General features: G+C 54.7%; 1 protein-coding gene across 4 annotated transcripts in view; it reads left to right on the top strand.

Moving 5' to 3' along the window:
* OPHN1 (oligophrenin 1) overlaps positions 1–14695 on the top strand; it is a 71006-nt gene extending 56311 nt beyond the window's left edge. For 2 of the 4 annotated variants that reach the window (XM_064462790.1, XM_064462794.1), the window contains exons 18-24: positions 375–534; positions 4689–4836; positions 6143–6448; positions 8998–9163; positions 10623–10673; positions 11464–11514; positions 11887–14695. In XM_064462790.1, coding sequence (XP_064318860.1) covers positions 375–534; positions 4689–4836; positions 6143–6448; positions 8998–9163; positions 10623–10673; positions 11464–11506 — 874 coding nt within the window. In that variant the 3' untranslated portion in view covers positions 11507–11514; positions 11887–14695. Of the gene's footprint in view, positions 1–374; positions 535–4688; positions 4837–6142; positions 6449–8997; positions 9164–10622; positions 10674–11463; positions 11515–11886 lie in introns of those variants that run through there. The other 2 variants (XM_064462791.1, XM_064462792.1) reach the window with 2 other exon arrangements.
* Positions 14696–25691: the final 10996 nt, after the last annotated feature.

Genomic DNA, 25691 nt, shown 5'->3' with positions numbered 1-25691 from the left:
TCAGAGAGGGGAAAAATATAAGCCCAAAATCAACCCTGGATAAATAGGATATTTCGATATAAATGATTCCTTTTGAGTGTGTGTTGCGCAGATGACTTTTGATTGCAGAGTTGAGACGAGCTGGGAGTGGGAAGAGATGAAATAAAAGTGCTGTCAGCATGTTGCTCTCCCAAAAGGTTGTCCTAGCCAAACGTGTGTGTCGTAGCTAGAGACCTGTTTTATCTCTGCTAGGGTTGGGAAGCAAATTCTGCTGAAATAAAATGAAGAACATAGAATGCCTGATTCTTACTGTATCCTTTTTTTGTTGCTTGGAATAAGATCTGTTGGGAAAAAACCAAACCGAAACCTATTCCTTCTTTCCCTCCTCTCCGCAGCATATGTGAGCACAGCCGAGAGAACCTGATGTCACCGTCTAACATGGGGGTGATATTTGGACCTACCCTCATGCGAGCCCAGGAGGACACCGTGGCAGCGATGATGAACATCAAGTTCCAGAACATAGTAGTTGAGATCCTCATCGAGCACTTTGGGAAGGTACCGGTGGCAGCCCCGGGAGCGCCTCCATGCAGCTCCTGGCTGCTCCATCATGTTCATGCGAACTGTTGCTGTGGCAACGGTGTAGAGCTCTGGCTCCTTCTGGAGTCTCTGCAGGGGCTGGGATGTTTTTATATAATGTACTGTTCTGAAAGTGCTTCCAAGGGAAACAAAAAGTGTAGAGATATGTGCTTCACTGTTGCCTTTAGCTAGTGCCAAAGGAAACCCTGAGTCTAGGGATTTTTGCTTTTCTTTTTAAATAAGAGGAATCTATATTGAAAAACAGAAAACTACTCTATGCCTGGACATTACAGCACTTTACGCTTTCCTTTGCTGAAGACGGGAGCTAGACCAGAGCATAACTGGTGTCAGCGCGCACAGTCCAAGATAAGGCACTATACAACTATTAATACAGAGGGAAAAACCCCAAAGCAGACAAGTATTGAAAGGTCGATGAAAACCATTCAGCTGTGCATACGGTCTGTTCAGATCAGGTGTGGGGGTGGCAATGGCGAGTCCTGGGAGGGGAGCTGCTGCCTGCACTTGAGCAGCCGGAGAGGAGCTCGGCGAGCGGCCGGTGCCCGTTGCGCTGGGCAGTGCTCTGCCCGGGCGGCGCAGCCTGCCGAGGGCCCCGGCAGCATTTGCCTTTCGCGGGATCTTCGCTGGACATCTCCGCCTACGAGCGCTGCCTAAATGCCCGGGCTGCATTAGCCTGCTGTGGTGTGTCTCCTGATGGAAAGCAGAATATTCCACTGTCTTCTGCATTAGCACTTTCTCCTCACAATATCTGGTATAATGGCTTAGGGTTTTCAGGGGGGCTGGAGGATGACAGAGCTGTATGTCAATATTTAAAAACCTGAGCAGCGCTTGCATTCAGGTGAGCGTGCCAGGGACCAGACTGCCTTCCTGATAGCAGTACTGCGTTCAAAGGACTAAGTTTGGTCCTTCAGCTTTTCATAATACTTTACATGACAGAGTGTCCAAACAATCCCTTATGTCGTAGAGGTAGGGAAAGTTGGAAGCCATCCTTTAACGGACATGTTTGCGGTGAGGAGGATGGAGTAGCGCTCCCAGCAGCCAGGGCAGCACGTGAGCAGAAGCGAAGCTCCCTTTTCGGGAAGGGAACACGAGGCCGGAGCTAAAGGAGCTGCAAAAGCAGATGTGGAGTCGGGGCAACCCAACGGGGACCAGATCGGTGGCGTGAGAGTCAGTTGTCATGCTGAGGGTTGAAACCAGCAAAACAGGATGAAAGAGCTCAGAGAGACTTTTGAGCATCCACACGAGAACCTCATGAAAATCACAAGCCAGTTTCTTCTTAGGTCTCTGCAAACACTTTAAACAAGTTCCCACAGCAAAACACAGACTCGTTTGTGTGCTGTGGTCCTCACGCAACTTGCTCCAGAACGGAGCCTCTGTCCTCCCCTCTTCCACAGCCTGCAGTGCAGGCTGAGCCAGCACATGGTTTACATTGCCACTGCTAAGAGCTGGAATGAAATCTTTAATTAAGCCAGACGTCTCTTTGCTTGCTTTTAATTTCTTCAGTGATAAGGTTAAGTTAGTAACATTTATTAGATTGAGCTTGTAAGACCAGCGTCAGCACTGAAAGTGTCTTCAGCTCACACATGAGCAAACACTCTAAATGAGTCTGGAGGAAGAAGGTTATGGTTTATACAGTGCGATATGAAGACTCTAAGGACAAAGTAACTATTCATGAAGACTTGGCGGGTAATTACTGTTTCCACAGCTTATATTTCAGTGCCATGGCTAAATGAAATAAGTTGATCGCCCTGGAAACACCTTCTTTATTGTACAAGCCTCTAAATATGAGGGTCTGTCAATATCCTTGTACCTTCAAGTTGTTTAACTTGGGTTATCATTTAGAAGGCAGAAGCAAAGCAGAGGCTGCAACCCACATCTTAAAAGGAGTAGTTTGCGGTGGGTTTTAGCATGGTTCTCAGATGTTGAAGAGCATTTTGTGAAAACAGCAGTCTGTGGTACATGTGTAAGCATCCACGGGGAACTTGAATTTTTTTCTATAAAAAAGATTATTGGACACTTGTCAGTATATGGGACTGAGGTTGATAATTGCAAAAAAAATTTGCCCTGCTGCAAGTAAACCTTTGTTATTTTAATAATACATGAGCTGCTGCTTTTAAATCATGGGCTGTTAATGTCATAGCAAATTCCTCTGAATCCAGGCAGGGGGAATGCACCGGACCTGGTATCTGGAGTGAGTGGAGAAAATGTACGGCCCCTGCAAAGGGCAGAGTCCCTGCTGGCATTAGGCACCAGCAGCCAAATGATGAGTCTGGGCTTTGGAGCTCGTCTGGGTCTTGGCCCTAAACACACCAAGAGATGCTGCTCAGGTGGTGCAGAGTGTACGCAGAATAGGGCAGACTAACTCAGGAGCCAGGACACTGTATTTATACCGAGCCTGCTGAGTGAAAGCCTGGGCAGACTAGGCTAGGCTCAGCTCAGGTCCGACCTTGCCCCTGCACTGGCCACGCAAGAGAGGTGTGGGGAGCCCGGCTGCAGAGATGGCCGGTGCCACCCTCACCGAGGCACGTGCTACCCGGTCTTTGGGATCAAGGAGGTTAGAGTGGTTTTCTCTCTCACCCCCCATCTTGATTTCACAGAACTGCTCTTTGGCTGGGAGAAGAAAGAACATGCTTTTAGTATAAATTACAGAAATAGCGTACTTAATCAAATCAGAATGTTAGTTTCTTCATTTAAAAATTTTTCTGGCTGACGCAATAAAATTGTTCTTCCATAACAAAGCGTGCACCGAGGGGGCGGTGACCCTGCTCGTCAGTAAGGTCTGGTGCGAGCTTTTGTCTTCTGGGCTTGAGCCATCTCCTGCCGACAGCTGGCAAGGGACCAGCTCCACGTTCTCCCAGGACGGGCAGCGCAGCCTCGGCTCTCAGCAGCCGTGCGACCCCGTTTGTAGCAACTCACTCCTTAAAGCCTAATATAAACTCAATTAATATCCGTGGGAAAAACACAAGAGCAGTTGGGTTTGGTCATTAATGTAGTGTTTCAGATCTTCAAGAGACTGCCTGGAGGCTTAATTCTTTTTCGGCTCTTAAAAAAAGCACTGACATAAATAAGAGCCTCTAAATTAAACCCAACCAAATAGGTGCCATATGACCAGTGAGAAGAGGAGATAAAACTCCTTAGCAGCATTGTTTTTGTGCCAGTATTTCATCCAAGATAATTTCATAGTGCCACACACTTCATTGTAAGCCAAGAGCTGAAGGGCTTTTTAGCATTAAATTTAAAAACAATGCGGCAGTTTATTCAGGTGCTTTCTGTAGATTGTATCGCCTCGCTGGTGTGGAAATCTCGACGTTTTCTCAGAAACTGTCAGCTTCAAAGCTTCCTTCGTCTGCTCCAGGATAATTTGCTTCTACACATTTTGTCCGTATTTGTGATTTTGCGCCACTGATCAGTTCAGCGGCGCGGTGGCTGCCGTGGTGAGCAGCGTGCGGAGCAGGCAGCCTCTCTGTAGGAAAGCCCATGGCAGGACGGACGTCTGCAGGGCCGTAACTAAAGCATCAGCCCTGCTCCAGCCCCTCTCTGTCTCTAGCCCCGGCAGCCGGGGCTTTGCCGGGTGCTGCCGACCCTTGAGGGCAGCTGGTGCACGCCGTCTGTCCCTCTCCAGCAGCGCTGGAGGAGCCGGGGTTGCAGGGCTGGAGCAAAGGGCTGCAAGGGCCGTGCCAGGCTCTGGTGGGCCGCGGCTGGTCGGGGTGGCTTGGGGCTGTGACTCAGCCACGGACCGCTTCCGTGCACGCCGGAGAGGAGAGAGGAGCGGGGAGTCCTTGGCGAAGGCAGCGGGTGGCCGCTTACTGTGTGGGAGCTGGGTCTTTGCTCCCGGCGTGGCTCAACGGCCGAACTCCTTGCCAGAGCCGAGGGACCCAACGGCTTCGAGCACGGCTGTGGCGGGCTGTTCTGGGGGGGATGCCCGACACACGGCACGGGCCTGGCCCCGGCGGGTTCTGACCGCCGCGCTGCTGGGGTCTGGGCAGGGGCCGTGGGGAGGGTGTCGGTGGGGGCCGCCATCCACCTCTGTGCTGGGCGGGGGGACCTTCAGCTGGAGGTGAGGCAGCAGCCCCCTCGTGTCGGGCTGGGTCATCTAAATGTGTCTGCCTTTACAGATCTACTCTGGCCCCCCAGAAGACACCACCGCACCGCCGGTGCCTCCTCCCAGGGTGGCTGCCCGGCGGCACAAACCCATCACCATTTCCAAACGGCCTCTGAGGGAAAGACCCGTCTTCTTTGGTGCTTCCGTGGAAGAAAGCGGAGGTCAGTCCAGCTGTTCACTAACGCCTTACCTGCCTCTCACCCCTCCTCTTTCTTTTAACACCTTTCCAGGAGCAATGGAGATAACAATAGCAGGACTGTGCTTCCAGGCCGTGAACATGGCAGACAGTGAGGTCTGTTGTTCAGCGAGAAGGGAAGGCAAATACTCATGCATAGGTTGCATCATCCCACAACCCAAACTCCATGGGGGTTCTTTTTTTTTTCTGTTACTTGCAGCTTCTTCATTAGCTAAACTAAGACTGGGTCTTGCATAGAAGAAGCCCAGTGGAGAGGTTTTGTAGCTTCAGAGGTAAAAATGGGAAGCGATGCAAGTGCAGCTGAGGATCAGAGTTGGTGGGACAGGAGCGAGTGTGCCCGGGCCAGGGTGGGCTGTGTGCTGCTCAGTCTTGTCCTGCCAGAGCGCATCACTCCGAGAGGGTCTGCAGGGCTGGCTCAGCTGCCGGCCATTTTACATCCAGAGCAAGAACACTGAAGTGCTTTTTCAGGACCCAGTGATAGTATCTTCCAGACCAAGTACAACTCTGCTGTTAAATTCATTTGATTTTAAGTATCATGTCAAAGGGCACATCAATTTAAAATCGTGTGTCTCTCTGCACCCAATTTGCTCTGTCGTTGCAAGCTGCGCCCTAGATCACATCATCACCAAAGAGGTAGAAAGTCTTTTTTTCCCTTAGAGTTTTCAGAGCTTTGATGATGTTTTAGGCTTAATACTACAAGTGTACGTTTTGGCACTGGCAAACCATGACTGATTCAAATTGCTCTTTGAAGTCATGTGTAGTTAGAGGTGGCCTTGCATTTAAACATTTCTCCGAACTGGGAGCAGAAGCGTCAGTGTTGGGCTGCGCCAAGGCTGCAGGGCACAACCAGTTTCGTAGCAGCACTTCTGCACCCTGTGCATGGGTCTCTAGCACAGGTTGCTGGAGTGATGGCATTAATGATTTTTGGAGGGACATGAAAGCATGGTACCCAACTTCTCCCGAGCAAGAGTACTGGAAATTTAGAAGCAACCCTTAAGTATATTCTTACATTCAGCACTCTTTCAGTTTTCTTCATTCCTCAGCATTTGCATGAGCCACTTGCTGTTTGCATTTTGCTCAGCGTGAGGAACTGCCGCTGCCAAAGCAGCTGTCTCCTCTGGCCGCCCTGCCACGGGGGAGGGAGCTTGTGCGGCGGTGCTGCAGCAGCCGTGCAGCTCCAGGGGAGAGCTCTGCGCTCCGGCGGGGCAGAGCCCATGACGCCTCCGCTCTGCTTCCTAACGCGATGGCTGTCTGTCTCCTTGGCTCCGCAGCAGACCGGCACGGCCAGACCCCCAACGGCAGTGGCAGCCTCGGCGCGGAGGTCCCCAAGCCGCTGCACCGCAGCCGCCTGCCCGCGCCCCGGCCCGGGGGGGACGAGCCCGGGCGTCCCCCCACCGAGGGCCGGCCCGACCTGCGTGCGGAGGCGGAGGTGGGGAAGCTGGTGGCCAGGCTGCAGGACGGAGCAGCAAAGCCGACCAGCAAGGCTGCCAACGGGGTGGTGGCCAGCCCTGCCCTGAGGACCTCCACGCTCCAGGCCAAGAGACCAGCTCCCCGGCCCGGGATCTACGGCAGAGAGGGTGAGCGTGCGCCCGGGGCCATGGCTCGCGACGGCGTCCCAGCCCAAGCCGTTCTCCCGAGGAAAGCTCGAGGCGCCTGAGCCAGCCCTCCCCGCTGCGCATCGTACACGGGGACAGCCGGAGCGGGTGGTGGGCTTCTCGCCTTGAGTCCTCTTGATGAAGCTCAGCAAGAGGGATTGGGAGGCCAGAACAGCTTGAGATGTGGGCACGGGCGCGCAGCCCCAGGGTTTGATCAGGCCTTGGCCTCCTGAGTTGTCCCGTTTTATTTCAGACGGTGGGTACTTTTGGTCTCTTGGTTACTGGGGTTTCGGAGCAGCCTGCAGAGCCCGGTGCCGGTGCCGGTGCTGGTGCTGGCCCTTCTCTGCTGAGCTAGGCAGATGCCACCAGCTTCAGATGAAGCAGGCTTCCCATGTGCTAGCCAAACCACTGTTTGTGCTGAGCTCAGCCTAGCTCAGTGGGTTCATAAAATTCAGGCTTCAGTAATGATTTAAAGACCATTAAACACGAGGCAATTTGTACCCAGCCTAACCAGCCATAAGTGCTCTGGATTGTCAGCTCTCTCCTCAGCAGAGACAAGGAAAATGGCAAAAGTCACTTTCACATGTTAATTCCTGATGGTTTTATCTGTCAGGCCCCCTGTGACGCAGCTTCTGGCTTACCAAGGCTTTACTGGGAGCATCTATTTCAACAGTTCATCCGTTGGTGTTTAACATAAATAATTATTAATTTTTGTTCTCTAGTAAGCTTTACACAGAAATTTATTACAGGTAGAAATAATTCATGTGGGGCCAGACCTGAGCTGGCGTTGTCCGTTTTGGTGGCGGAAGGCAGGTCGGTGTGTACCTGCGTGTCTGTAGACGCTCTCCCCTGCGACGCCAGGGAGCCGTTTGCAGGGCAGCACGCATTGCTGTCGCAGCAGGTATTTGCTGCCGAGTTTTATAAAATACTCGGGACGATGGTCTTAATAAAAGATGTATTGCTTTCTGCAATTTGCCAGCTTTTCCTGTGCACTTTCCAGTGCTTTTCAGATGCTGTCATTCCCTGACAGCTTCGCAGCCCTGTGTTTATAAAATAAAAACCAGGCTGCGTTCTTGACAAATGACTCCTGTGCGCACTGGAGAGAAAGAAGAAAGGCCCGGCTGGGTAGCACAAACATCAGATACATCTGACTGACACTACTGGCTTTTTTTAAATTTGTTGCATAAACGGTAGGTGGAAATCTGCTTTTGGAAGGGTAAGATAGCTTTTAAAGTTGGCTTATACATCAACTGCATTTAGTGCTTCCAAGTTTTATGGCTTTGCGTTATCGCGCATAGCGTGCTGACAGCATGTCCCGGAGCCACAGCCTAGAGAAACTGGCTGCATTGATCCTTGAACATGTGTATAGACGGCTGAAGTAGTAATAAAGTTATATCGCATCTGTGTTGGTACTTGGAATCAGTGCTAGAATGCTGTGTTGAGCTTTTAATGCGCACAGTTTGGGGATAGTTTAGAAAAAACTGGAGAAACCAAGAAGTAAAGGCTGAAGGATTAGAAAACAGGCCTTTCACTGAGAAACTCAGGTTATACAGCTGACCAAGGAGAAAATTTAGGATCAGAATTTACAAACGCAAGTATGGAGGAAAGTTGGTTAAGGGCTGGTGTTTGAGCTAGCACACAGGCGTATGATAAAGTTCAGTAACTAAGGGGTTGACAAAGCCTTGGCTAAGTAATTGCAGCAATTAATTATCTTACCAAATAGAAAAAACATCTTTGACTTACTTCTAATCAGAAACAGGACTCTCTAGCTGTGGAAATGTACAAATTGGAAGGGCAGGAACCCAGCCCTTAAGATGGTTTTGAACCATATAAAGATGGTTTTGAGCCATTAAATCCATACAGATGGTTTTGCGCCACATAAAAAGATCACAAGGATTGCTTGTGATCTGCGCCCTGGAGGTCTGGGTGCTGGAGGGAAGGTGTGGGGTCACCAGGGGTGTCAGGTGAAGCCTGACACTTATTCCTTATTCACTTAACCTGTCAAAGTCTTCAAGGGTTAAGTGAGTAACGAGGTTGGCTGGATCTTGGGGAAGAAAAGCAGCCGAGGCAGGAGCTCCTGCGAGCAGAGCAGAAAGCTGGGGGAGAGGACAGGTAGTGCCTCTGTCCGAGACAGCAGCTCGGAGAAGCGGCAGCCCCAGACTGCAGGGATCCCCAGTTTGTGCTATTCCTCTCGCTTTTGAAGAGCGGCACTGCACAGGTTTTGTTTAAGAAAATTTATTGTTCGCAGGCAGTACCACCTTTGCAATCAGCAACTCTATCGAGTTTGTCATCACAGGGTCCAGCATCAGCCCTTTCTAGTGCCAGGAAGGCTGCACTGGGGCAGCAGAATGAGAACTGCCTTTTCCTGGGGCTCTTTCCTGAACTTCTGGCTATTGGCCGCTGTCAAAGAGAGGATGTTGGGGCAGACGGACAGACAGAACTAAGCCCACTAACTTGTTTAATGCCTTTTCATAAACACGTAGCCCTCCACCAAAGCTTTGTACTCAGTGTTTGTAATCTCAACCTTGCAGGCGATTATGACGGTGTCCCTAAGCCACGACCCCATGGCGATAAGCCCGTGATAACGCGTCCCCCTGTGAGACCTCCAGACCCACCGTGCAGGACTCCCGTCCCTCCGAGGCTGGAGCAGAGGCCGGACCTGATAGCAGGAACAGCAGAAGAGGTGCCTTCATCCGTGTAAGTCAGCAGCCCTCGGCAGGCACGTGGTAGCCGGGGTGGGCAGCTCGGCCCGAGGGAGCATGTGTGGGGTCGAGGTCAGCCCAGGCGGCAGCAGTAGGAGCTGGCGTCACCTACCGGGAATTTTGGAAGAGGAGGAGGAGAAATACCACATCGGTTTCCAGCACCAGTGGCGTGCGATGGCTGGAGCCTGTGGACGTCCTCTTCGGCACCAGTGTAAGCACGGGTTTGAACATCACGTTGGAAAGCTGTGCAGAGGGCACGGCCTGAGAGGGGAGCGTGGCCGTAGCAAAGGCAACCGTGCAGGAAAAACAAAGCTTTGAACCTTCTCAAATACAGCCCTGGGGCTGAGCTTTGTCCTGTCACCTTCTCTGCTATTTCTCGTGTCAGTGAAGCTGGAGAGCCCCCCCCTGCCTGGCTCTGAGCACGGCTCTCAAATGAGATGCTTCCCAGGGAAGGACAAGATCCAGCTTGGATGTCTCTTAAGGAAATTGGATGGAGTTCAGCTTCATCATCAGGTTTCTTCCAGAGTTTAAAGAGACAGAAACCCTGCTGGCTTCAATGGGAATCAGAAAATTAAAAAGGGTGACTAAATACCCAGCAGCCAGGGCCGGTTTGGTGCAGAGGCTGTAACCTGGGTGCTGCCACAGAGCTCGCTCCTGCCGCACAGCCAGCAAAGATGGGTGTTCTAGCAGGGCAGCACCCCAAGTCTGCGCTAGCACTTCTCACCCGGCGCTCTGCCACGGTGCCGCAGCCCTGCGGGGTGTGGGGCCACCCCCCGGGCCTCGCCCCGCCAGTAGTGACATGAGATGCAAAAGCATTTGTCATGAGCTGGCGTGCCTCTGCACCGTGGAAGCCACGCAGCCCACGAGTGCCGATCTCCCGCAGCGGTCCTGGGGAAGGCCGGCCGTGGGAGAGCTCCGGAGCTCGCTCCGCACTGGCCCCCGCTCTCTGCGGAGATCCCCCAGTAACGCCGCACTGTGCCGCTGACCCACGTCCTGCGTGTCCCCTCTGTAGTCCAGCAAGGGTGCCGTGAGGCTCGGCTCCGCTCCCGCAGGGCAGGGGCAGGCCTTGCCTGTGCCCTCCTGGGTCGCGTGTTAGAACTTTTCTTTCTATGAGGGCAGTTGGAGGCTAAATGTGAAGCACATAAAAGCTGAAGGAGAGGCCATAAAAAGTGATGGATACGGGTTTATAAACCAGCACGTAAGCGAGAGCATGGAAATAAGCGGTCTAGCCAGAAGCGATCAAGGGCTGCCTGGCGAGGGCGGCGGGAAGGCAGAGGGGAATGGAGCTCGCAGCCTGAGGAGCACAGCTGCTGCCTCAGCAGAAAAGACAGCGTTCGAAAGCGATCATCTTCGGTGTCCGCTAATGCTGTCGCTCTTTCCCTGGCATGGATGAGATCTAGTTAGCAAACTGCCTCATCGAGTAACTGGAGTGACGTCTCTTGTTCTCTTTGCAGGGTAGCCTCTAGGACAAAGTTCTTTGAGACGGCTTCCCGAAGAACAAGCAAGTAAGCCTGGCACTGAGAAGGTGGCATGTAAATAAAAGCAGCCCTGCTGCAGAGGGTGCTACCTCCGAGGCAGAGCGAGTCAGCTCGTGAAGTCCCAGCCCCGACCTTCCTTGCCCCATACTCGTGGGCAGAAGATGGGTCTCAGCTAAAATGCTGGAACTAAACAAAGAACACGAAGTGTCAAATGCTAATCCAGATACAGACTTGATAAGTTAAACATAAATCTGCTAAGCAATAAGCGTATCTGTGGGTGCCTTTCATCACGCGTGCGGCCCTAAGTCAGCGTAGTGCTCGTTGCCCTTCTCAGCCACTGCGACGAGCAGAGATAAGCTCATGGGACTGATGAGGAGGGCTGTTGGGTCACAGCAGCTGATCAGAGGTGCGAGACCAGAGCGGATGGGCCTGCACACAATGTATGTGCAGGCGTAGCTCCACCACAGAGGTACAGCGTGATGGAGTGATAGCCTGGGCACCGAAGGCTGCGGGCGAGGCTGGGGTGGCAGGGCTTTGAATTGCAAGCATTGCGGTTTGTGGCAGCGGGTTTAATTTGTAATAATATCTGCTCAAGTAAGCTTCAGCTTCCCGCTTTTAAAGTTCACCGGCCTCTGCCAAAAGTGTGAGCAGGTTTGCATGTAAGTGCTAAATGTTGTCTGTTAGTGTTGGCAGCGAGTTCACTTGTTACACCGACCGGACAGTTACCCAGCCCTCTATTTAGGTTAGTGGATATGAATTTGAGCTCGCTTGTTGCATTAATTTATTTTTCTGTGTTCTTCTACTTCCTTATATACAGTTCTTCATCACCACAAGGCAGGATCCCAGGTGATGAGAGCTGAGGCTAAAGGTATGTGTTTCTGACAGTAAATCAAATAATAACCAAAAGCACACATTACACAAACTTAGCATTTACAGGGTGGTGGGGGTCCAGTGGAGGCAATGGTGATCTCAAAAGAAAGATCAGGAGAAATGTCCTTCCTGTAGGAGACCCTTGCGGAAGGAAAGGTAATGGCTGGAGGTGGTCTGTGCTCTTTGTTGGGGGTGGTGGGGCAGGGCGGAGTAAATCTGCCCTTCCTGAGCCTGCTCATGGCAGCGCTTGGGGTAAGCGTGAGCGCTGTGCGAATGGCAGTGCCGAGACCTGGGCTTGCTCTGGTTGCTGGTGTGCCGTCGCTGGTGATTTTACACTGCTGCACAGAGCATGCTTGTTTTCTTCTTCCAGGCTTTGTAACCACCTCAGCCCAGCTAGACCCAGGAGATTTTCTGTGCTTGTGAAACGGACATGTCACAGCTAAGACTTTTGCAGTTCCAGTGCCCCTGGGGAGCAGCTAATTTCAGAGCATGGACAGTAATTTCAGAGCATGCTGTCATAAGTGGCTCAAGAAATGAGAAGAGAGGGAGATACTGATGGAGAGAAGACCCTACCCAGATGTTTGTGTTGAACTGTTCCCAGTCCTTCGGCCTCTCCTCTCTGCACAGGCTGCGAAGGACGCTCGCATGTGCCCTTGCAGGTGACGGGCAGCGTTTGCAGGGCTGGGCGAGCGCCAGCAGCGGCAGCGCTGGGCAGAGCCATCCAGCCGACGGGCTCTGGAAGGGTCAGCGGAGGACGGGAGTGGCCGTTCACCTGCTCACTTTTTGGGAAATGCACCTTGGCAAGGGTGACCTTGGGCAGGCGATGGAATCGAAAGGGAAGGGGCTGACTCCCCGTGCTTGGATGCAAGGGTAGAATGACTGGAGTTTGGCTTGGCCCCCCTTGCCATGAGAAGCTCCTTCCTTTATGTTAAGTTTTCCTCGCTCAGTAAGCTATACTGTGTTTTTTGGTGTGTAGGAGAGCAGTGTACGCTGCTGGAAATGCTGCTTGTGCAAAGACAGGCAGGACAGATGCGGCTGTGCCAGGGGGCTTTGCCTGAGCACGACCACATCCCCTGCCTGCCGGTCGGCTTTCCGGGCAGCGCCGGTCGGGTCAGCAGCCTCCGAGAGCACAGCTGGGAGAAGGAGGCAGCAGGCATTCCTCCTCCTTCTCCTCCTGCTCCTCCTCCTCCTCCTCTTCCTCCTCCTCCCACCTGAGCCACCCTCCCTCCACATCCACTTCCCACAGGCCCACCAAGAAGTCTCTGTCCTGGAGTGTCTCTGGTGGCCAGCACAGAGGTGGCGAGGAACTGAAACTCGCTGAATATGGGTCAAAGCCCTCCACTTCCCTAAGAGGCACCCAGTTGCTTGTTTGCTTGTTACGTTAATTTCCCATCCAAGAGATGTCCAGTCTCTCTTCCTCAGCAGTGGCTGTGTAGATGATGCCCTTTGGTCTGGAAGGGTTTCTCCTAGCCAGGACCGCCCCTAGTACCCCTGTTAACAGTAGAGGCTTATTTGTGCTTCCAGCTGACACCAGGGCTCAGTTCCTGAGCATTTACCTGTAAATAGGTGATGAGCGGCTTTCCTGCTTCCTCTCACCAGCCCAAAGGCGGCTTCCCTGTTTTGAATGATTTTCCTTGGGTGCTGGGAGCATTCCCAAACCAGTGGCCAAACATCCCCAGTAGCTGCTTCCCAAGTGCGCTTTGTGCCCTGCCCGGCGTGGGTTTGCTGGCGGGTCCCAGCACTTGCCGTGCGCGCGCATCCCGTGCCTGTCTGCTTTATTGCTGAATGTAACGCTGGCGCTGGCGGGACGCGCGCATGTCGTCTCAATGGTGCTCCCGCTCCCTCGGGGTCGGCGGTACCCCGGCTGCTCCTGCTTTGAACAGTGGCACGTAAAAGTGGCTTTAAAAGAAAGAAGCAAACATCAAACCTGCGGTAACCCCTGGGCTGTATTGCGCACGCCGGCCTCGCAGGGCTTTTCGAAGCTACGGTGAGCCCTTTCTGCTGCACCTTCTCACGAGTGGCTGGGAGGTGCGAGCAGCACCAAAACAAAGCACATAGGGTTTTTGGGATAAGGTATCTGAGAGCTGCGAGCCAGCGAGACCAAAGGAGGGAGGGAGGTGTCCTGACCAGCCCAGAATTGCTGGGGAAGCCCCTCCAGCAGCCCACAGGCTCAGCTGCAGGCAGTCCAGCCCCTGGTCTCTCGCTGCGCGCTGGTGCCCGAGCCTGCCCTTCGGTGGCTTCGGCACCTCCTGGGGTGGCTGTCCCAGAGGCACCAGGTTCCTCCACAGAAGGCCAACGTTCCCCTAAACGCCTTCCCCTCCCGGGGCTGTGCTTTGAGGACAGCTCGGGGTTGTCGGTTTGGGAAGCGCCTGGGCTTCTGTGGGTGTGGGTGGCGCTGGCGGCGGCAGCCCCAGCACCACGCGTGGATGCCAGGCGGTGCCCACCCCCTCGGAACGGGGGCCGTCGCATCCCCTGCGCTGCTCGTGCACCGTCAGCCTCGCGCTCGCTGCCCGGCGCGGACCTGCAGGGCTGCGCTGGGCTCCGTGGGAAGGAGGAAATCCGAGGGGGGTTTAAGTTTGACATGTGAACAATGGAGGGAAGCAGCTTATTAGAAACATATTTCATTGTGTCCTTTTAAAGTCATTTGTCGCATATGTGTCTGTGCTGGGTTTCCCTCCTCCATGCACGCAGCCGAGCGCCAGGGACCAGTGGCGGAGTGGCTGTAGGGTGTTCGGTTGTGCTGGTGGAGGGCTGCGGGGCACAGTCCCTGCTGCCAGTGCCACAGCCAGGAGCGTGGGATTTGCCCCATGCAGCGTGCCAGGGCCCCTGGCCATCAGCCCTCGGAGCTGTTTTGTCATGTAAAAGCCTAGATTACTTCAACTGTTTATAAAGTTTCCATGAAGTAAAAAAAAAAAAAAAAAAAGAGCCTAAGCGTGCTGTTTTTCTACTTCAACCAATGTTCCAGTGTGGCTCCGCTGTGCAGATGCCGCTGCCCGGGTCCCGCGGGCAGCGCAGGGCCCGTCCCAGCACCCCGGGGTCGCCGCTGGCCCCCTGCGCGTGCGAGCAGGGCGCGCGAGCGTGGCGCGGGGCCGCCGGTGTGCGCGGGGCCGGGTCGTTCTGCCTGGCACAGGGAGGCACATTTGACAGCACGTGTTCTTTAAATGTTTTCTCATGTTTAACTTTGGCTCACTGATTCTTGTTCCGCTGCCTCTGTCAGCGTAAGTGCCTTTCTATTTATTTATGATCGCTGCAGGCACAGCACCAGCTTCTTCCCGTCTGCTGGGCATCTTTTTCCCCTCCTCACAAGTGTTTTCCCATCCCTCTCAACTCTGATGTTGTGCACTACCATTTGGTTTTCAGGCTTCTGGCTTTTTTTTAACAGAAAGACCTCTCACAGGAAAAAACAGTTTTCTCTAAAACAGGAGTCTTGCAGCCTGCTTCTGAGCCTGAATTTGTGGAGAAGCGCCTGACCGAGGCAGCCGGGCAGGAGCTCGAGGGAGGGTGTTCTGGGGGGAGTGTGGGGCAGGCGAGCTGCCCCCTGCCCCGCCGCCCGCTCGCAGCCTGCACACTCTGCTTCCCTCCCCGAAGAGGAGGCGCAGCCTCTTTCCACAAGATTTCCTACGTACACCACTCCCGTCTTTGCTGAGGGATCTATTAATTGTTTTTAACACGTGGACGGAAAGGGCCACAGCTCAGGGACGGCTCCAGCAGTTTGAGATGAACGAATTCAGCTCTGGTGTCTCTGAGGGTCTTCACCTGAACGACAGGAGCATTCTCACCTACGCCTTTTTAGGCTGCTAATTCCCATATTCTTTCCGTTTCCTTGCTGCAATTATTTTGTACCATCCCAGCTCTGGTTCAAGGGTGCTGAGCTTTGCGTCATGAGCTCTGCCTCTGCAGGCTGGAGCAGGTCTGTGCCTTGCTCTGACTCCAGGCCCCCAAGCAAGCGCCCAGCTGGGCACCGTCCCTGCCCAGCACGCTCCTGCCCGCCCGCTCCCCGCTCAGCATCGCGGCGTGGAGCCCGAGGCCCCGCTTACAGCGGCGGGGGCAAGCCCCAGCAGCGGACGCAGCGCTCCACAGCTCCCCGAGGGGCAACCGAACAGGGGTGCCTGCCCCCCCCAGCGCCCCCACACCCCCACCTCCGTCTGCCGGCCTTGGGAATCGCTGGTGCCCATGAAGCCCCTGTGCCATCTGCCACCCGGAGCAGAAATGGGAGAGGAGTCCCCGAGTAGCTGCCCCACGGCAGGATTTACTGCCGCTTTGTGCGTGTTGGCACAAAAGAAGAAAAATCACTCTCCTGGCAGGGAGTAGGAGTGAGAGGCTGTTTCTTCGTAGCTGTGCTCTGCCGTTAGCAGTGGGCCAGTGCTGGCCAAGTCACAGTTCGTGCAAGAGGCTCACGGCACGTAACGTGCAGGGCTTCCTTTGCTCCCTTTTTGGTTTTCCCTGTCTCTTCAGCTGGAAAGACTAATCCTAGTAACATAAGCTGGCAAGAGCCCACAGTCCCAGTCGAAGTACTGCAGCGCACAGCAGGACGGAGCCCGGCCGAGAACCCCTCCTCAGCTCCTCCAGCCTAGTGCGCAGCTCAGTACAGCGTCAGTGCTCTCAGGGCTCGGGCGGCGAAACTGCCCCCTCGCACGGGCTCGGGGCGAATCTGTATCCCGCAGGGCTCAGCACTTAGGTGGGTGCTCGAGCCAGGGGCTGTCGGCCATTGCGGGGGGGGGCTGGGGAGGGCAGGGGCGGGCAGGCAGCTCCAGCTGGCGCTGGGGCATCACCTGGGGATGCTCCACGGCCCTGCGGGCCCTGCCTGCCACCGACACAGGCAGCGGAACAGCCCGGTGCCTGTCCTTTTATAAGTTAGGCTAATCCCATCGTAACCACAGGTAGGTTTTGATTAATCCCCCACCCCCCCCCAAGAATACAGACTGCAAAATCTCAGTTCCTTTGTGATTGGAAACCTTCTCCTGGTTTTCATCCTGGGCTTATCTGGGGCTGTTGTTGCTGAGTTACCTTTGGGATACCAAAGGACAGGTTGAAGGTCTGTCAGCAATAATTTGGGGAGGGAAACGGTGCTAGTGAGGCAGGAGCCGCTTACCAGGACTGCAGGCGGAGAGTGCCGCTGCAGCCAGGAGCGGGAGATGAAGAGTGGGGCCGGGGCTGGGGCCACGTGCTGGGAGCAGCGCGGGATGCAGGGTAAGGCTGGCTAAAGCATGCAGGGATGGATGAGCTTGGAAGTGGCCCCTGCTGGCCCTCCCATCACCAGATGAGCCACTTGTCCAGGTCTTGCTGCAGCTGCGGTGCCGACCTGCGCCCAAAGGGTCTGTCGCAGCTGCAGCTGCCAGCGCAGGTACCCTGGCTGGCAGAAAACCTCACTGCATGGTCCATCCGGAGCCGCTCGGGCTCTGGGCTTGCTGGTTAAGCATAAAATGCTTCGAACGCAGAGCTAACAAAAGATCCTTGTTAAAGCTGGAAAAAACAAAGGGCAGCGTGGCGGCGCGGCGGCCTCCGGTGGCGGTGGCTGGCAGCGGGAGCAGCCCCACGCATGGCATCCCCTGGAGGGGCGCGTCCCACCCCACCCCTGTGCCCGGGAGCATCCCCTGCCTGGGGCGCGGGGCTCGGGCCCAGGGAGCACCAGCTGAAGCAGCAGCTTGAGGCTTTGGGTTTTTTCTTTTAAGTTTCTTTTTGGGGCTGTAATTTTCCCAGGGATGGATGCCTGAATTCAAAACAACAGCATTTCAGGGAAAGAAACTGTTTTTTCTTTTTCTATTAGCCCTTGCAGTGAATGATTACAGATTGGAACGAGCACTGAGGCACAATCCCAACAATCCTGCTGTCCCAACCCACAGGTGCATGGTTTGCCTTCTTAAGGAAAATGTTTTGATTTCATCTAAGCCAGAAAAATATTTTCCAGCATAAGTAAAACCTTGTAGGTTTTTATACAGAGAAAAGATATCAAAACAAGAAGTTTCAAAGTTCGAGACTGGGCCTCAGTGAGGACTTCTCAGAGGAAGAATTTACAGAGGTTAAAGGCACGCTTCAGTAGACACATCTATATGATACATTTAGAACTGAAATGTACTTAGTGGAGTGCTGACATCTTAAATTTATGTGTTGCACAGAGACCCATAAAGGCACAGGAATCCACCCACGCAGGACTTCTTGCAAGATCAGAGTCTTAGTTTTAAGCTCCATAATTCTCGCTGGCCCAACTCGCTGCACAATTAACCAGCTGAATGCTCTGATTTAGGACCAGCTTTCCACAACGGATGTTTTCTTGGCAACCTCCAGGATCGTTACTTGGCCTTTACAGTCATAAATCAAGAGTCGGGCCACCAAAAAAAAATCCTGAGATTGGCTTAAAAAATCCTGAGATGCTTTGAACCAGTAAAAGCTGTGATGTTTTTTATTTTCCACGGTTTCTGAAGTTTATGGGAGACGTGTTTCCACAGCCTCAGTCAGAGCCTGTGAGAGCGCGCCTAAAAGGCAGATGTTCTGAAGAGTCTTGAAAGCACAGGTAAGCATTGCCATGCCCACGGAGGCTTAGAGAAATACAGCCCTTCATCCCCGCAGCATGTTGTGCCCCAGGACATCCGTCCCCTCACAGGTCCGGCATCCTTTGCTCCGCGCCCTGCGCTCCCTGGTCCCTCCCCGGTCCCTCGGCCCCATGGGCTCATGCCGGCACCACGCTGTGCCCCTGCGGTCGCTGCGCTCCACTCCAGTGGGGCGGGACACGGGGCGCGCAGGGCCCTGCTCACCCTCTCCTTGGCGTCTGCCTGCTGGCAGTGGTGGCAGCGATTTTGGATAAGGAGCAAACCCCAGAGCTGGCTGATGTTCCTTGTGTCAAGAGGACACAAGTCAGCGTGACCCCGCTGAGGTCTGCGGCTGCTGCACAGGCCGCTGGAGCCCGGCACACACGGAGGGCAGAGCAGCCCCGGCGCCTCTCGCAGCTGTGCATGGCGCTGTTTGCTCAAGTCAGGCGGGACACGGGAGGTGCCAAGTGTGCCATGACATGAACTTCAACAGTAGTGAGGAACTGGCAATCCCTGTCATCGAACAACCAAGGTTCTGGCAGCTCTGCCCTACCTCCAGAGAAGCAGCAGTGCCTTCACACAGGATGCTCCTGGCCCAGTGCATCACACACCCGTGCTACGGTCGGGACCTCCTGCGAGGGAGCGTGCACACAGCCCCTGCCACCCTCCCTGCTCCTCCCTGGCCAGAAGGGGGGTGAGCCGCAGCGGCGGTCAGGAGCTGCCCCGCAGGAAGGGCAGGTGCAAAAGAGGGGCCGGAGGCCAGAGCCGGGGTGTCCCCCCAGAGCCGCCAGCCTGGGGGCAGGGCGTGCATCTGCTCACCGGCGAGGCGGCTGCGCGGGAAAACCTGATGTCTTTGCCCCAGCTCAGCAGCGCACGCTGACCGTGCACGCTGCTAGCCTCATTATTCATCCCCATGCTTTTCCTCTCAATAAGGATGGTTTCTGTGTGAAGCTGGCATCCTCAAACATGGTAAAAAAAACCCTACCACCAAACAAAAAAACCCACTGCAGAAGCCTCATGCAGAGACTTGGCATGGGCAGCATCCTGCCACGCTCCTGCGCCAGCTCTAAGCTGCCTTCCTGTTAAAACCTGTACCTTTTAAAGCACTTTTTGTGGTGCTCCCTCAGGGATTCGGACTGGGCTGAGCTGGGCAAGAGAGGAGCAGCGAGCTGCGAGAGCCCATCGCCACCTTCGCCAGGTCCTCGGGCGTTCCCGGGGCTGCCCCGGGGGTCTCTGCAGCAGCGCTGGAGCCGGCCCAGGCACTGGAGGGGGTCAGTGCAATAGCAGCAGCCGAGCTCTCTCCGTGGGCTCCAGTGAAGCCTGGAGCTTTAAATAGTCTGTCCCAAAGGGAGTTGCAAAAACTTGTTTTGCAAACTGGAGAAACTAAACTAATTTTAACAAAAATTGTTAATAAGCAGCTTTTGCTCATTTGCGCGTTGCCAGGCCCTGTGGGCTCAGGCACACCGCCCCGCTCGGCTTCTCAGGGCTGGGAGTCCCTCACTGCTGGCGTTTGTATAGCCAGCGGTCTCGGGCCATTGTCTGCAATTGCTTTGTTTAAATAGTCCATAGGCGGTTCTAGATCCACAGAAAGCCAGTGTCCTGGTGGCTCCCAGCCCTACTTCTGTGCTTTGGGATAAGTAAGTGCTGTACGACATCGTCAGTCACAGGACAGTTCGACGGCCAGATCCTGAACCCTTCGTGCGAGGCAGAGGCGCGATGCGCGTGTGGCCCGGGCTGCGCGCACAGGCACCAGCCAGCCTGCCGGCGTGGCTCAGCACCCCCGCCACTCGCCCCCAGCTCGCCCGGCTGCGGAGCTGGGCCCGGCTGGGCGAGGGGGGCGGAGGAGCCGCCCAGACCACCGGGGACAGGGGGCCGTGACCGCGGCTGGAGGAGGAGCAGGGGAGCCCCATGGATGTGGGGCTTCGGCAGCAGGTGGGTGTCCTGCGGGGGACCTGGCCAACCTGCGCGCTGGGGGTCCCTGCAGTTGGAATGGGTTTGGGCTGTGCTGCTGACCGGGGTCCATCCACGGCTCCAGAAATAAGCCAGCATGCAGAGCGTTGCCCTCTACCAGCTGATTCTGGTGCAGCCCAAACCCTGACACAACTGGAAGGGAAACAGGGAAACGGCTGCCAGTGCAGCTGTGTCAGCGTGTGCAGTACTCCCAGGGCCCCAGGGAGGTAAACCACTGTTGAAATGTGAGTTTAAAGCAACTAATTATCATTTTAGGAAATGGAAAAATCTTTTATCTTTTAAAAATTTCCCACTGGCTGTTCTAAGGACAAAAGCAAGCGAACTGCTTGGAAGCACAGAGCCATTTTAGGGCTGCTTGACACGAGATGTTTTTGGCAAACAAACAAACAAAAAAAAAGCAAGATTGATTCCTTGCTTGGTTTCTGCTGTTAGAGCCCCTCCTGCAGCAGGCGGGCCTCCTGCCAGACACCCCCTGCTGCTTCGTCAGGAGGGCTGCTGTGCCCAGAGCAGCCCTGCTCCCTCGGCTGACAGTCTTTCAGGAAAGGTCCTGCTGTATTTCTTGTCACAAAGGTCCAGAAAGGGCAGCCGGCAGCCTGCCTGGGACAGGGGCTATTGCTGACTGGGCCAGGAGGGTTAGGGCCAGGAGTCTCCAGAGGCTGCCAGAAAAATGTACCTGGCAGCATGAAGTGGAGCTCTGCAGCCCTCTTAGACCTCCCAGCAAGTCCTCCTCCTTGCTCAAAAGGGTTGCCTTTTCTATATCAAATGGTTATTGTGGATATTAAGTGGGTTTCTACGCTGCCAAGGACAGAGCACTTGGCCCGAGCGGTTCTCCCTTCCCTTTGGAGGCTGGGTGGCACCGAGCCCCCCTGAGCCCCCCATCTCAGCTCGGTTGGGGGGCTGGGGCGGCTCTCGCCTGGGTCAGGGGAGCACGGCTTTGCCTGGCAGGAGCTGCGCATCCTGCGTCCCTGGGGGCTGCCCAAGCCCAGCTCTGCCCGCCCAGTGGGTTCAAGGTCTTCGACTTTGCCCTGCAGCGATGGAGACATGCGAGCGCCAGCCACTGCTCTGAGGACAGCCAGGAGAGCTCGACGGAGCCCTGCTCGTGGTCCCCGGCCCCTGCTCGGCTGGCACAGAGTGTCGTAGCCTCAGCTAGAGGCGGTGCTGTGGGGCAGAGCCGGGCAGCCCTGCCAGCGCCGGCAGCAGAGAGCTGGCAGCCTCCCGACCGCGGTGCCGGGCGCTCAGCAGCCGCCCCACCGCCCTGCCAGCCCAGCTGGGGCGCGGCTGTGCCACAAGCAGCAAAGAGGGGAAAAGTGTCTTTTTTTTCTTTGCATGACCACCTTCATGAGATTTCATAGGTGTGTCTTTTCTCCCTCTGTGTGGAAACGCGTCGCCCGGAGATGCCCATTGCCAACACAAGCATCAGGCCTGGTTCCCCGGGCTCTTCGCTCACCCCCCCCTGGAGCCTCTCCATGCCTGCAACCACCATGGCTCCCATGCCTGGTCTTCCTCCTCTGGCTGGGGGTGATGAGCGACGGTCAGAGCCGCTGCGGCAGTGATCAGCGCAGGCAGCTCCGCCACCTGGCTCAGAGGCAAATGAGCCCTGGAGTCTCTACCACAAGGGCTTCCCAAGAGACAGCCCAAAAGGTGGCTTTATCTGGGGACCTTGTGCTCTGAATTCAGAGCCGGGGCAGAGCGCTGACCAATGCTACAGTTACCAGTATCAGAAACTGTCCTTGCCAGACATCCACTGGTTGTGTCTTACCCTGGCGCGCTTGGCTTTTGGCAAAGTAAGGAGGTAAAACAGAAGATGTTGGCTGAACCTGTGCTGGACTTGCACACCACGATTACCTCCTTCTTCCTCATGGTAACTGGAGGGCTCTCGGAGAGCTGGAGAGCAGAGGCTTCCCCAAGGGCTGCTCTGGAGCGCTCCAGGCACGTGGCGCAGGAGTGCCGGCACCGCGCTGGCAAGGCGGCGGTTGCCAGCTCTGCCTGTGTGGCTCGTGTGCTATTCGAAACTGTCAGGGGTATCAGCAATTTCGACGTTAGTTGTGGGTCACGATGAACATCGTGATGGAGAGATGCACGCGGTGCAGCAGAAATGGCTGGAGCGTAACAGAGCAAAACTAGTTCAGGTGAAGTCGCCCTTTTGGCCAGACCCAGTCCTCTGCAGACAAATTTCCTTACTCTTCTCCTACAGGGAAATACCGTGCAAGCCACACGAGGCTGGAGCCCACCGAGAGGACGGAGGCCAGCGTAAGGCTGGGAGGTGCGAAGCCACGCAAAGGGCTGGGTCCGTCACCCCATGACGTGCTGGACCAGCGGCTCCGGCCACATTTGTGGCCAAGCAAAAGTTTGATGGGAGGACACCGGGACGAAAAGATGCTGACAAGCGTCTGAGACGGCACCGCAGCCCACGAACGGCGGTGGATTTTTTCGTTATCGATTCAGGGTGAATTTTGAAAATAATGCATTCATTTTCTACTGTGGCTCAGAGGGACGGGAGCAGGTCCTCTGCAGCTGCCTAAGCATGACACTATGCCACGTGGGCGAGGGTTTTTGCACTGCTAAGTACCCCGTGCTTTCAGCTTGCGGGGTATTGGCGCTTGAGCCGCTGCTGTGCAATTATACTCTAGACATTGCCAGCTCTCTGTGGACTGATGAGGTATTATTCTTCTCCCAAGCTCTTTGGTTTGTCTCACAGCGAACAAAATCTTGACCCTGTGCAGTATACACATCTGTGCTTTGAATTAAAAAAGTGGGCCGATAAGCAGCCTTTTTTATTACTTGAAGAGCGTAGGTCAATTTTATAACAAAGTTCCAGCGGAATGGATTTACAGCCGCTCATAAAGATACCGAGAACAACAAAAGGAGGAGGACACTGGCCTTTATTAGCTCCTTGCTTTGAGAAATACATTAATCAAATGAAATTCAATTTAAAAGACCCAAAGAGGCATATATGAAAGGATCGGTCAATTGATGTGTAAATGAATTATCAGTTCAGACATGTGATTAATAGCAAAATCTGACTGTGAAAAACAGCCTATGAATAACCCAACATACAGCCTCGTCCACTGAAAAATGACCCACTTATTCTTGGCGTCTTCAATAGCTAATATTGGTCACAGCAGATAATGTTTTTCATGCACATAACTGAAACAGAAGCCAAACACACGCATAGGGCAGTGTTCCAACAAACAAGACTCTGCCTTTATTGTACTTAGAACAACAACAGATTTTCAGATTACAAAAAGAGCTGAACACTAAGCGCAAAGGTCTGCCCCGCGGCACAGCACCAGCTGAGCGTTGCGTGGACCAAAACAGCCCCGAAGTGACTAGTTCTGTTTCCCCAAGCCTCATGTGATTGGTTTTACCTTTACCCCGGATGCCAAACTGGCTCCTCTTTCCGGTTGTGAGAATAAATGTCCTTCAGGCCCGTAGGGTGACTTCCGAGCCCCGGTCGCCTCCTGGGATCCTCTGCCGCGTCTTGCTGGCCAGGGCAGCGGCTGCCGCTGCTCCCCAGCCACGATGATGCTGTAACGTTGCAGGTCTCCATTTTCCTTATTCAGTGTGTTCGGGGCCAGATCACAGTTCCGACTGAAAAAAAACCAGAGCAGTGGCAGCAACCCAGCTAACGTCCTCTAGAAGCAGAATTTGGCCTCAGATGTGGTTAATTTAAGGCAAAACGCTGCCATTTCTGAAAGGTGACTGAAAAAGACTACAGTGGCGCGACCACAATACAATTGCAACCGTAATAAAGTGATGTTTGCTTTGACCTCGTTGCACACCTTGCAGAGGGTAAAGGTTCGCAACGCAGCAGCAAAGCCCCGCCGAGACAGGGCAAAGGCTTTTTTCCCGTGTCACGCGTAGGAAGCTGAAAGCTTAGCCCTTGCCTTGGAACCGCTCGCCTTGGAACCGCGCCTAGGGAAATAACCATGCTATTGTACCTGAAGTCCTCCTGCCCACTCCGTAGGCTCCTTGTTCTTTTTCTTTTGGTGATCCTGTGGTGTTTGCTCAGCTACGGTGAAACGGGCAATTGCAGAGACATTATGCTTTGTTACTTTCATGAATATAGCTGTGGGATGGGAGTCCTCCCCAAGCAAAAAGGCACCAGCAATGAGCTTTTTAGCTTATTACAAAGAAAATATATCAATATAGAGAACTCTTTTCATTACAGAGACACGTTAACAAATAAAAACAGCGGTGAATTGCCACAGGACACAAAATACCTGGCACAGAGAGTAGCTTATTATAAATTTGCTGTGGTTTTTTATGTAGCTATTTACTTTTTGAATCACGAGTGCATGTTCACCTGCTGTTTTAAAAGGGAATGAGCAGAAGCCGCTCCGTGCTGCCCGGGAGCGGGTGAGCAAGCGTCGGAGGGCGCGGGAAGGCTGCAGCCTGCGCTGGTCTCCGGCGCGGTGCCGTGCCCCTCCGGCCAGGCTGGAGCTCCTGTGTGCAGCTGGGCCGCCGGGCCGTGCCCAGGGCCCGTGGTGGGTGCCCAACCCGCTGCGCCGGGGCAGCGCACGGTCCCAGCCGCGCGGCACCGCCACCGCTCCCTGTCCCCCGGCCGCGCCGGCACCGCGGCAGCTGCCCGCTTCCAGGTTCTCGCCATAGCAGGCAGCAGGACAAGACGGTGCAGAGCACGACTCGGCCGCTTGTCGTGGTGCAAGAAAGGATCTGCGCGCCTCTACAAGCCTCCTTTGACACAGTTAGAAAACAGCTACCGCTCTTTAATTCCAGGATTCTGCCCTAAAGTGCAAGGACACTTTCTGCAGACAAAGAGGGCAGAAATAAACAACACTCCATTGTCCCCCAAGTGCAAATACTAGCCCTGCCTAACCAGAATCAGCTACAGGAAAGCTGGAGAAGCAGATACCGGCACCAGACTGTGCCAGTGTATGCTCCATTCATGCCACAAAGGGATGGGCCTTTGAAAATTGGGCAGTACCTAACAAAAAAACCCATATTATTACATTAAAAAATTCTGTTAATATTGGCACATACTGACTCTTCCCCTGAAGACTATTTAGCTGCAATCAGTGTGCGGTCAGAAAAGAGACTCTCTTAGAGCATTACATTAAATAGATATCTTTAGCAATATAAAATGGGGCATGCCTTTTTAAAAATATATATACGTTTAACATATGTTACTGAAATATCTAGGGAGAGAGCTCAGCAAGTGGGCGCCAGCCGCGCGTAGCGGGGAGCTGCGGACACAGCCTGCGCTGGGAGGTGACTCTGCAGGGGAGGCCAGCTCGTCCCAGAGGTGCTGCCGGCCAGGGGACACCGCGGGTACCACCACAGCATCCCCGCGGGCATGGCGACGGCCCCGCCAGCACCGCAACGGCCGGTGCGACAAGCGTGCAGCCAGCGCACGGTGGCGAAGGCGGTGAGCGTCCTGCCTTCCCCCGCGGGGCCGACTCCCGCAGCAGCTACCTTGCTGAGCACCATCCGTCCCAGAGCCAAGCGCAAAGGGCCTCGCAGCTTCTATGGGAACAGCGGTCAGATGCTGCCAGGCTCTCCAGAAACATGCACGCAGCCTCTGCAAGCGGAAGGCCGCTACCCTCGCTATGCTCTTACCCTTGCTGAGCAAAGCTCCCCGCTGACCGCGACGGTGCTGGCAGGAGCCTGATGGGCGACGGCGGGCGAAGGCCTGCGGTTGCTGGGCCAGGAACGCTGC

This window comes from Phalacrocorax carbo, chromosome 11 (genome assembly GCF_963921805.1).
Source record: "Phalacrocorax carbo chromosome 11, bPhaCar2.1, whole genome shotgun sequence".
Taxonomy (NCBI): domain Eukaryota; kingdom Metazoa; phylum Chordata; class Aves; order Suliformes; family Phalacrocoracidae; genus Phalacrocorax; species Phalacrocorax carbo.
This window is presented reverse-complemented; position numbering and strand designations above follow the sequence as displayed.